General features: G+C 46.9%; 1 protein-coding gene across 2 annotated transcripts in view; it reads right to left on the bottom strand.

The window, feature by feature from the left end:
* The window catches only part of sardh (sarcosine dehydrogenase), a 59,951-nt gene that overhangs the window by 26,417 nt on the left and 21,288 nt on the right, over positions 1 to 12,246 (bottom strand). For both annotated transcript variants that reach the window (XM_060908949.1, XM_060908948.1), the window contains exons 6-9: positions 5,087 to 5,187; positions 2,902 to 3,006; positions 2,143 to 2,272; positions 727 to 813 (exon numbers count right to left, since the gene is read on the bottom strand). In XM_060908949.1, coding sequence (XP_060764932.1) covers positions 727 to 813; positions 2,143 to 2,272; positions 2,902 to 3,006; positions 5,087 to 5,187 — 423 coding nt within the window. The remainder of the gene's footprint in view (positions 1 to 726; positions 814 to 2,142; positions 2,273 to 2,901; positions 3,007 to 5,086; positions 5,188 to 12,246) is intronic.

Here is a 12,246-nt window from a genome sequence, read left to right as displayed (position 1 = left end):
AGAGGGAGAGAGTGCACACAGAGAGAGAGAGAGAGCGAGCACAGACAGAGAGAGAGAGCACAGAGAGCACAGACAGAGAGAGAGAAAGCACAGAGAGAGAGAGAGCGCACAGAGAGAGAGCAGGGAGCACAGAGCGAGAGAGAGAGAGGGGAGCACAGAGCGAGAGAGAGAGAGCACACACAGAGAGAGAGCACACAGAGAGCGAGAGAGAGAGAGAGCACAGAGAGAGAGAGAGCGAGCGCACAGAGAGAAAGCACAGAGAGAGAAAGCACAGAGAGAGAGCAGGGAGCACAGAGCGAGAGAGAGGGGAGCACAGAGAGAGAGAGAGAGAGAGCGCACAGAGAGCGAGAGAGAGAGCACACAGAGAGAGAGAGCACACAGAGAGCACACAGAGAGAGAGAGAGAGAGAGAGAGCAGAGAGAATGATCTAGTCATTATCATAACAGTCCGCCTCTTCCTCGGGATTTGCTCAATAAGCTACAGTACTGTGAGCTCTAATTACAATTACCTCAAAATAATTCTATATCAAAGAAAGAAAAAAGAAAGGAAGGAATGAAGGAAAACGAAGATAAATGAACAAAAGAAGGAAAAAAGAAAGAAAGGAAGGAAGGAGGAGTTGAAGTTACCTTAGTTTTGGTCATATCCTGCACCATACAGGAAATCTTAGAAGGACTCTTTGGTGCGCGTGTGTGTGTGTGTGTGTGTGTGCGCGCGCGCGCGTGCTACCTGCACTGTTGAAGCCACATCCCAGGAAAAACCCTCTGACTTCAGGAGCCTCGCCCATCAGCGGCTTGTGATCTGCAGTGAACGATTCTGAAGAACAAAAAAAAAAAAAGGAGATTGATCTTTTTAAATTGTATTTTTGAAGTGGAGGCTCCTTTAGAAAGTGGTCCAACAGCTGAACGTTTCCTCCTCACTCACTGTCCAGGGATGAAAATATTTTTGTACATCCTGTAAGGTGGGGTTTACATTAGACCGTATCAGCGGATCATCAGATTAACGTTTTTAAAACGATTAGTGTGCACACAGCAACACCAATACACGATTCGCGTGCACACAGCAACACCAATACACGGATACGCTCGGCTCCGCAGGCATCCTGCGCTCCAAATCACTCCGCCCTGAACAGCGAGTGCCCTCTGGAGGGTGCGCACTCCGGCCCTGCGCAGCTCACAGAGCGCGCGAGTGAAGTGCACGAGCAGTGATTCGGGACTGAGCCGCTGTGTGTGAGATCCCAGCGCATATCACTTACCACTTGCAAGTGGAAGGACGGCAAGCCTAAAGACAATCATAACTACACAATGGGCAGTATTTGCATCAGTATTTGCAGTATTTTCATACTTTTATACTCTTTAATGAAAGGTGATACAAGGCGGAAGTCCGCGCCGTTTTTCAGCAGTCGCGTCACATGACCAACGCCAGCGAATCAGGAAGGTGGATGTCACAGTGATGTTGTCCAATGACGATGCCAGCTAGAGCTCAGCACAGCGTATCCGCGTATTCTCAATGTTTACACAGCACCGGACCAGACACGATCTGGATTGAATACGTGGACCCTGGCGGATTCCCGTTTCCCGGCGGTTTAATGTAAACGGACAGTGCATCTGCGAAGAAAACGAGACAGATACGGTCTAATGTAAACTTGGCCTATGTGACTGATTTACAAACTGACTCATTGAATCACTGACTCATGTAACAGGAAGATGGAGTCCACTGATGTGAAAAGATTCATTTCACCGTAAAGCAAAAACATTGTTTATTAATTTTTCCTTACAAAAATGAAGGTTTTACAGTTTTAGAAAACAGATTCAGAGTCGTGTTATGTTTAATTTTCCACCGTCTGTGGAACGAATAAAGCACACGTGCGTTGGTTTGGTGTCGATGGCTTTTAGCGTAACACACGAAGACGTATTTAGCTGCAGTGTGTGTAGACGTGACCTGGAGCTCCTGCACTGTGACAAGAACATTTCACACCTGCCCGCTCCCTTCAGAGTGAGTCACAGCCACAGGAACTTCAGCTTTGGCCAGTCAACACACACGCGCGCCAATCAGCAACGAAGTTACAGACAACGTGATACACAAAAATCCAATTCCAGAATTGTGGTGATACAGAGTGCTGCGTGCGACTCTCCATGCGTGTACCTGGTCCACAGACGGTGGATTTGATCCCAGTCCGTTCCAGAGCAGGCACTCGGTTAATCGCTCCCTCGATGTGCTGCATAAAGACATCCCAGTCCAGGTCAAACAGGCTGAAGGCAAATTTATCCGACACCTGTACGACGGAAACACAACCACAGATTAAAAAATTCACAACAGATGCAACCAGAAACAATTACAGACAACTTCAGAATCACAAGCATGACTACAGTCACCCACAGACACAACCACAGAATTTCTTTTGGCACATACTGGGAGTGATTCTGATTTACAAACTGACTCACTGAATCATAGGACAGGAAGATGGTGTCGCACAACCACAACTAGACACACAATCACCATCACAGACTCCAACAGACTCAATAGTGGAAAACCACAGCCTTTCACAGACACAGACTTGGATACAGACACCCAAACCCTCAGGGACACGCCCACAGCCAATCAGAAATATAACCAGACACAAACTCGGACCTGACCACACACAGATGTGTAGAGACAACAACAGAATCTCTCCCTCACACACACACTCTAAAAGTGAAACTTTAACTTGACGGAGCCTGTGCTGCTGTCGTGACTGAAATTGGATAAAAACTCCCACACAATGACTGAAATTAGAAAATGTGCAAACACTCGCACATCCCACCCAGACACACTGCAGCTTTAAATGAGCATTCCAGACCAAGTGTGTGTGTGTGTGTGTGTGTGTGTGTGTAAAACCACAGCGATCTCCTGCAGGACACTCACCTTGTCCCAGAAGATAGGGTTCTGCTCGTAGCCTCCCACAGACAGGGCGTCGCCCTGCAGACGAAGGTAGACAGAGGCGTCGTGGTCCCGCACGTTCGGCATGTTCTGGAAAGAAAAAATAAATAGACAAAAAAAAAAAACCCAGAATCAAGGTGAAGATCACTTTTATTCAAACAAGAGCAGTATTGAAGAATATGATATATGATGAACATTGAGTGAACATCTTCACAAAATTAACTGAATTAATCAAAGATGTGTGCAGTTTCCTATAATGAGTGTTTTATTCCTTACATGTACCAAGAACTTTATTTTTCCCAAAATCTTTCACACTCATACACGAGGAGAAAGTGTTTCTAAACACAAACATTCAGGAAAGCATGACACGGAGGAATCTCGAAGATGGATTACAGACGCGTGAGCCCAGTCGGTTGTGTTTGTTCAGGCTGATGGTCCGTGTGAAGTGTGTACTTGTTTAAGGGTCTAACTGTCTCAGATCAGTGAGCTTCTGTTCTCTCAGTTCATCATCAAGCTCATATGGCAATTAGCATGCGAGTGACACACGAATACTGCAGAGTATAACGTGATGAACGACGCAGCTACGGTAACGCTCAGAGAGAGGATGAACATCTGGTGGACAGAGCTACTGAACCCCCCCAACACACACACACACACACACACACACTCACTCTCTCTCTCTCTCTCTCAGCAGGGAGGTTGTATAACGTTAGCCGAAGCTTTCAGCTGTGGAGAAGTACAATTTCACTGAGCCTGTTGTGTTTTTACTGGTGCAGTGAGAAAGCTGTGTTATTGCATAAGGAAGGATAAGAATAACTGTGTCACTTTATTCTGAGACACTCGCTGCCCCCCCCCCCCCCACACACACACACACGTGAGACACACACACACACACACACACACACACACACACACACACACACACACACCTGCTATAAAAATGAAATGGACAGAGTTTCAAACATGATGAGGAAAGTAAGGTAATATAAAAGAGAGACAGAATAAAAAGAGATAAAGAATTGAGGAGGATATTAACAGAGAGGACGTTACTTTGGGTTTCATGGAGAACATTATAGGGACATGATATAGGGGAGTGTTACAGGGGGACGAGCAGAGAGGGGAGTTACAGAGGACGTTACTGTTACAGAGGAGACCGCTGCAGTGTAGAGGGTACAAACAGGTGTGCTACAGAGCAGAGGGTTCTCAAGGAAAGGTACTGTTACACACGGGACGGTACAGAAGGCATGTCACTGTTACAGCAGACCTGTTGCTACTGAAACAGCGGGGGAAATTACAGAGGAGGTGAAACGGAGGGGATGGTAGATGGGACAGAGAGGGAAGGGTACAGAAGAGACAAAACAGATGGGGCTGTATAGAGGAGACGATACAGAGGACATAAGAAGATATGTTACAGAAGTGTGATTACAGAAAGGAGGGTGTAGTTAGAGAGGTTACAGAGGGGACAGATGGACAGCGCAGTTACAGGGGGGAAGGTACTGTTATAGAGGGGACAGTACAGTTACTGTTAGAGGGGACAGGTGGATATGGTGGAGTGGAGGAAGGTACGGTTACTGTTACAGAGGGGAAGTCAAGTTTATTTGTGTCGCGCTTTTAACAATAAACATTGTCGCAAAGCAGCTTTACAGAATTTGAACGACTTAAAACATGAGCTAATTTTATCCCTAATCTATCCCCAATGATGAAGCCTGTGGCGACGGTGGCAAGGAAAAACTCCCTCAGACGACATGAGGAAGAAACCTCGAGAGGAACCAGACTCAAAAGGGAACCCATCCTCATCTGGGCAACAACAGACAGCCTGACTATAACATTAACAGTTTTAACATGAAGTCAGTTTCGTTGATGTTATAAACTCTTCATTGATGGAAACTTGAGTGCAAAACTGTTCATGACAACTGCAGTCCTAAAGTTAGCAAGTCAGCTGTAGTCCTCAGCCATAAAAGCATTACTGTAAGAAGGTTATAGTGAGGTTACAGTGAAGGTGTGAACAGTTACAGAGGGAAACGTTGCAGACGGAGCGTTATGAAGGAGACAGAGGACGGGGTAGAGAAGTGACATGACAAAGAGGGCATACTGGTAACGGAGGGGACATTATGGGTCCCAGGGTGTAATTAGACAGGTGGTATTACAGTTACAAAGTGGAGGAGTTCACCTGAATCCCCTCGATCCTCTCCGTCACCACATAGGCGTGATGCATAGCAATCAGAGGAACATTCACTCCGGCCATCTGCCCCAGTTTAGCGGCCCACACACCTGAGGAAGCAGAGAGAGAGCACCATTCATTTCACCAGGATTCACAATACCGCAGAAACACATCACAAACACGGACAACGGGACCTTACAGCATTCTTTTTAAAAATTAGAGAAAGTGTAACGACTGAAAGCTACCGAAACAGAAAATAGCGAGCGAAAGCTATCCGAACAAGTGCAGCTACTGTGGAACTCTTTTACCGAGTCTCAGATAAATGGCTGTCAATCAAATGTGCTCATTAGACTATGAGGCCACGCCCTGTACCACAGAGCTCGGATCGGCCCGATCAGAGTTCAGCTGATTGAGCATTTTATCACATTTACTTCCTGTTTTCTCGGATCATTAACTTCAGTCTATTACAATACTAATATTTAAAGTAATTTACACGGTTCTCTCGGAGACCGACTGACCCGTCAGTGAGCTTTCGTACTTTTGTGAGCAACTGTTTATGAATTCATTTAGCATCATCAGTGAACATTAACAATAAAGTAACCTGCCATTACAACCTTAATCACAGTTCCACTCTCAAAAAAAACCCCACACCACACTAATTATGTATGCAGTCCCAGGTGAAGAAAGAAGAAGAAACCTTTGTCACATGCACACTTCAAGCACAGTGAGATTCATCCTCTGCATTTAACCCATCTGAAGCAGTGAACACACACACACAGCAGTGGGCAGCTATACTACAGAGCTCAGGGAGCAGTCAGGGGTTCGGTACCTTGTTCAAGGGCACTTCAGCCCAAGGCCGCCCCATGTTAACCTAACTGCATGTGTTTGGACTGTGGGGGAAACCGGAGCACCCGGTGGAAACCCACACAGACACGGGGAGAACATGCAAACTCCACACAGAAAGACCCCCCGTCAGCCACTGGGCTCAAACCCAGAACCTTCTTGCTGTGAGGTGACAGTAATAACCACTATACCACTGTGCCGCCCTATATGGATGGAATGTCTCTCTGACTTGATGACATTAAAGGACTCTTTAAAAGGTGAGTGGAAGGACAGTCCCCTGCGAAGTCGGAGCACCTAGGGATGCCACGGTCGCTGCAGTCCCCACACTCAGGAGAGTGTGCCTCACCATGGTGCAGGGATGAACTCAGGATAACGCGAAGTACATCCGCAATCCCTGAGGCCAATACGGTAGGTGCACGTGAAGCCTCTGGGCCTCTGAGGCCAATCACCCACAGGTGGATAATCTCTGATTACGAAAACCTCAGTGAAAAGGACTCAACCTGCAAGAGGATCAACTCAGTGTGGGACGAGGCGTGCTAATAGACTTAATAACATTTCTGGTGGAGGACAGCCTAGGACGTCTCATCGACCGAAACTTCTGTCCCCCAAATATCGTACTAAAATTGCAACATGAAATGTTAGAACTCTTTTCCAAGCTGGAAGAATTCACCAAGTAGCTGCAGAAATGAAGAGGCTGAAGATTGAAATTGTTGGGTTAAGCGAAACGAGATGGCTTGGAAGTGGTAAAACAACCCTACAGAGTGGAGAAACCATCATATGCTCTAGCCTCCCAGAAGATCACCCAACACATGTAAGAGGAGTAGGAATCATCATATCAAAGACAAGTGCACAGAGTCTGAAGGAATGGGAACCCATCTCAGAGAGAATCATCATGGCGAGGTTCACATCCCACAGTCAAGACACAACCATCATACAGGCATATGCCCCTACAAATGATGGAAGTGAAGCAGATAAGGAAATGTTCTATGAACAGCTGCAAGCCACCATGGCCAAACGCAAGAAGAGGGACATCACCATCCTCATGGGTGACATGAATGCCAAAGTGGGATCAGTAGACAGTGGCAATGAAAGAGTGATGGGAAAGCAAGGTGTCGGGACCATGAACTACAACCGAGAGCTCTTTGTCGACTTCTGCTCCATGAACGACCTGGTAATAGGCAGCACCTTGTTCCCGCACAAGGAGAGCCACAAAGTGACCTGGCAATCACCTGATGGATCTGTTGAGAACCAGATAGACCACATTGCAATTTCTAGAAGATGGCGTGGAACCCTACAACACTGCAGAATAAAGAGAAGTGCTGATGTTGGCTCGGACCACCACCTACTCTTGGCTACCTGCAGGATACGCCTCGCAGCCTGTAGGAAGAAAAAAGAGTTGACAACAAAGTATAATGTGGAGAGGCTGACAAACCCAGAAACAAAACAAGAATTCACATTCACCTTGGCAAACCGCTTTGATGCCCTACGCTACAACTCAGACGACGAAGAGGAGAAAGATGATGAAATCGAAACGGAATGGTTTATCATCAAGGAAGCATACACAAGCACATGTGAAGAGGTTCTGGGAAAGATTAAGAGAGAGAAGAAGGAGTGGATGAATCAAGAGACATGGGAGAAGGTGGAGGACAGACGCAAACTGAAAGCAAAATACTGACAACAGTAGAACCAGGAATCAGAAGGCTAATGCTATAAAGCTCTACAACAAAGCAGACCGGAAAGTGAAGAGAAGCTGTAGGAGAGACAAAAGGAAGTGGATTTCGGACATGGCCGCTGAGGTGGAAGAGGCCGCTTCCAAGCAGGACATGAAAACCCTTTACAGAAATACGAAAACTCTACGTGGCAGAAGGAGGCAAATTAGCAAGCCGGTACAGGATAAAGAGGGCAAGCTGCTTGCAATAAAGGAACAGCAAATGAAATGTTGGAGAGAACACTTTGAAGACATCCTCAATCACACACCCCCACCGGACCCTCCAGAAGTTGAACCTCAAAAGGAAGTGCATGACATACGCACCGGACCACCAAGCAAGGCAGAGATTCATAAGGCGCTCTCATCACTCAAGAATGGTAAAGCCACAGGAACTGATGGTATACTCCCAGAAGTTTGGAAAGAGGCAGGCAGTCTGTCTGTTGAAGCCCTCCTCCCCCTCCTTAACAGAATATGGCAAGAAGAGAAGATACCCTTAGACTGGAAGAAAGGTATCATCATTAAACTACCAAAGAAAGGAGATCTGACCCAGTGTAAAAACTGGCGTGGCATAATGCTCCTCTCAGTTGCCAGCAAGCTACTCTGCAGAATAATCCTTAACCGGATGGCAAACACCATGGAATCCAAACTTGGAGACAACCAAGCAGGCTTCCGCCCAAACGGATCATGTAGTGACCAGATTGCAGCCCTGAGAATCATAGTTGAACAATCCATAGAATTCAACTCACAACTGTATGCGGTCTTTATTGATTACGAGAAAGCCTTCGACTCAGTCGACAGGACCGCACTTTGGAACATCCTTGCCCTCTATGGAATACCCACAAAGACCATAAACATGATTAAAGTCTTCTACACCAACTTTCAAGCCCAAGTATCCCACGAAGGAGCTCTGACAGAGCCTTTTAACATGACCACTGGAGTGAGACAGGGGTGCCTCTTAAGCCCGCTGCTTTTCATAACCGTACTTGACTGGGTAATGAGGGAGCCCACAAAAGAAGGAAGGACAGGGATATAGTGGACGTTGATGGATATGCTAGACGACCTAGACTTCGCGGATGATCTCGCCCTCCTGAGCCACAGCATCAGTCAGATGAGAGAGAAAATGCAGAAATTAGAGCACAACTCGAGTCGAGTGGGACTGGCAATAAACGCAACAAAAACAAAAGAGATGTGGGTCAAAACAGCTAGGAAGGCCAAACCTGTGTGCTGCAGAGGAACAGAGCTGGAGACAGTGAAGGAATTCACGTACCTTGGGAGTAGGGCTGTCGAAGTTAACGCGATAACGCATTAATGCGATCTCAATTTATCGCGATTAAAAAAAATAGTGCCGTTAACGCAAATTCTAATTTGGCCCTGCGAGTCACCCGTAGTTCATGTTGAGGCTTGTCGCACGCTGCTTCAATAAGAGTAAGTGTGAGTGATGGAGAAAGGTCTGTTAAACGGGAAGTTTCATTTCAAAAGTTTGCCAGATGGCTCACTTGACAAAACAAAAGGCTGTTTGCAGTGATTGTCAGGCTGAGTTTAGCTATCACCGGAGTACATCCAGCCTGAAATACCACATGCAGGCCAAGCACACATTTGGCAGCAGGTTGAGCTCTGGCAATGTACGACAGACAACATTGGACAATGTTCGATGGCAGACGATGGATAAACCAACTACAAACAAATTAACGGTGGCAATTGCTAAATGGATAGCTACAGCATGCAGACCGATTAACATAGTGGAGGATGAGGGTCTGTGCGACATAATTAGGATTGCTTCCAAGGACCCATTGTATGAGCTACCCTCCAGGTCAACTATCGTCAACAGGATTCATGAGCTATTCGAAACTGAGAGGGAAAAACTAGCTCAGGATTTGGAACTCACAGCCACCATTGCTCTTACGGGTGATTATTGGACATCACTAGGTAACGACAGCTATCTCGGAGTTACAGGCCATTATATAGATGAACAGGGGCAGCTTCATTCCCATGCTTTAACAGTCATGAAAACAGAGGAGAGGCATCATGCTGCGACGTGTGCCAAGCATTTTATGGATGTGGCGAAGCAGTGGAACATCGAAAGTAAAGTGACCACCCTAAGCACAGATAGTGCAAGGAATATGATAGCAGCGACGAGACACCTACCGTTCGAACATTTGCCATGCGTCGCACACAGCATCCAACGTACTGTCACAGTGTCCCTACAAAATAGTGCATTTGACGGTGCGCTTTCTGAGTGCCGCAAGGTGGTGGGGCACTTCAAACATAGTCCACCAAATACCTCGGAATTAGAAAAACAGCAAGTTGCACATGGGCTGAAGACTGAGTCACTCGTGCAAGACGTACCAACCAGATGGAACTCCACTCTGGAGATGGTGAAACGTCTGCAAAGACACCAAGAACCAGTAAAAGACGCCCTAGCCCTGCACAAAACCAGTGTCACCATGCCAACAAAGGCCGAGCTGGAAAAGCTGCAGAAGCCGGAGACATTGCTGGAGCCCTGCAGGTAGGCTAACCCTTGTTCTCTCTATTTTGTGTCATTGCTGATATGCACGGGGCTAACACCTGCCAGTGATTTTAGCTGTGTTACAGAGCAGTTATTTTAACCTCACTTTTTTTTTTTTAACTGTTGTGCAGTAGGCCCTAGCCTATAGTTTTTGTGCGCGACTGAATATATAAACGAATGAGTATATAGTAGGCCTATAAATGAATTAAGTAGGCTCTCTCAGTAATTTTACATTTTGTTTTGCAGGTACTTTACTGAAATCCTGGGAGGAGAAAAATTTGTTTCTTATTTGGTCGTATTGCCTGCATTATGCCATCGGTCTCGGATGACCCTGCCTACATTGTGAAGTTCAAGCAGACGTTTACCTTGGACATGGAGAAACGCAAAGAAAAAAAAAACAGTACCTGGCTGAAGATTTCCACAGCACTTGACCCTAGATTTAAGGACCTCAAGTGTCTACACAGATCTGAGAGAGCTGAGGTGTGGACACTGATTGCTGGCATTATGAGGGAGGAGATGCTTGCACAGGAACCAGTGCAAACAGTAACATCTGAACCACCACAGAAAAAAGCAGCTCTCTTGGTTGCTTCAGAATCGGAGTCTGATGAAGAGGAGGACTGCATTGAAAAATGCCTGGAGCGCTATGGACCCTTTTCACGTGACGTCACGACAAACGCGGCCGCCATTTTGGACGTGTACTACCAGTAGTTTACCACAGCCAACATTGAGGAACGGCAGCAAAGAAAGTTTTTACTTTCAGCAAGACTTCCATCATGCCATTATATTGTTGTGCACCTGGATGTAGTAACCATCAACAAACAAGGCAAGGGTTATCATTTTATCGGATCCCGACGGAGAAGATGGATAGCGGCCATTAACAGATTGGCAGCCCTCGGCATACCAGCGCTTGTGTAGTGACCACTTTGTTGGAGGTAAGACGAATAAAATTAGCCAGAAAAGGCATTACATTGCTGTTAACATTCTGTGGCGGCGAGTGTGTAACCAAATAGGCTAAAATAACCCATTGTAACCTCTTTGTTCTTCTGTAGTAGCTATTGTTGACTAGCTAATGTCAACAAGTAGCTGGTATGTTACTGTAGCAATGTTTACGTTCAGTCATTTGGATGACTGTTAAAACCTTTCAGTCTCAAGTTTTTCCTTTACTGTATTTACTAGTTTACTGTAATTATGATCCGGCAGCTATTTACACCGGATCCAGTATAAATAGCTGCCGGAGCCGACGTCCGAGGTTCCGGAGCGCGCTCCGGCTTGCTCTCCCTCAAATTAAGCAGCGCGCGCCGGCTTGCTCCCGGAGTGCTCCGGCCGAGGTTCCCCTCAAATTAAGCAGCGCGCGCCGGCTTGCTCCCGGAGTGCTCCGGCCGAGGTTCCCCTCAAATTAAGCAGCGCGCGCCGGCTTGCTCCAGGAGTGCTCCGGCCGAGGTTCCGGAGCACACTCCGGCCGAGGTTGCCCTCAAATTAAGCGGCTTGCTCCGGAGCAAGCCGGAGCGCGCTCCGTAACCTCGGCCGGAGCACTCCTGGAGCAAGCGGGAGCGCGCTCCGGAACCTCGGACGTTGGCATGTATGTGTATGGCGATGGGTTTTTAATGACATAGGTATACAGATCATGTGGGCCGAAGTCAGGTAAAGACGAGGGCTTCGTGTACTTCTGTACGTCAGTGAACAATCCTGGTGGAAGCAGGTAAACGTCGTTCTCTAAGCCTGCTAACCTCAATTTTTGCAAATCCCTCTCCCTCTGCTCGCCCTGTAAATGCCCTACGTCGCTGGATAGTGAAGGTGTTTTCTGCATCTCGCTCCTTTTTCTTTTATGTTTTTCGTTTGTCGCCTTCCTCGCATTCAAACTGATTCGAGCCGAAGTCCACTACATGTCCAAAATGGCGGTCGCGTTTACGAAGGTCACGTGACTGAAAAGGGTCTATAGAGCTGAGCCTGTCATTAGCATGGAGGACTGGTCTTTTGGAATGGTGGTCTAAACATGCTGGGTCTCACCCCAAATTGGCCTGCCTTGCTCGCAAGTACTTAGCAACACCTGCCACATCAGTACCTTGTGAGAGGTTGTTTTCTCTTTCTGGACACATTGTGCAGAAAAAGCGA

The sequence above is a fragment of the Neoarius graeffei genome, chromosome 25 (genome assembly GCF_027579695.1).
Source record: "Neoarius graeffei isolate fNeoGra1 chromosome 25, fNeoGra1.pri, whole genome shotgun sequence".
Lineage (NCBI taxonomy): Eukaryota > Metazoa > Chordata > Actinopteri > Siluriformes > Ariidae > Neoarius > Neoarius graeffei.
The sequence above is the reverse complement of the archived record's forward strand: the minus strand, read 5'-3'. Positions and strand labels throughout refer to the sequence as shown.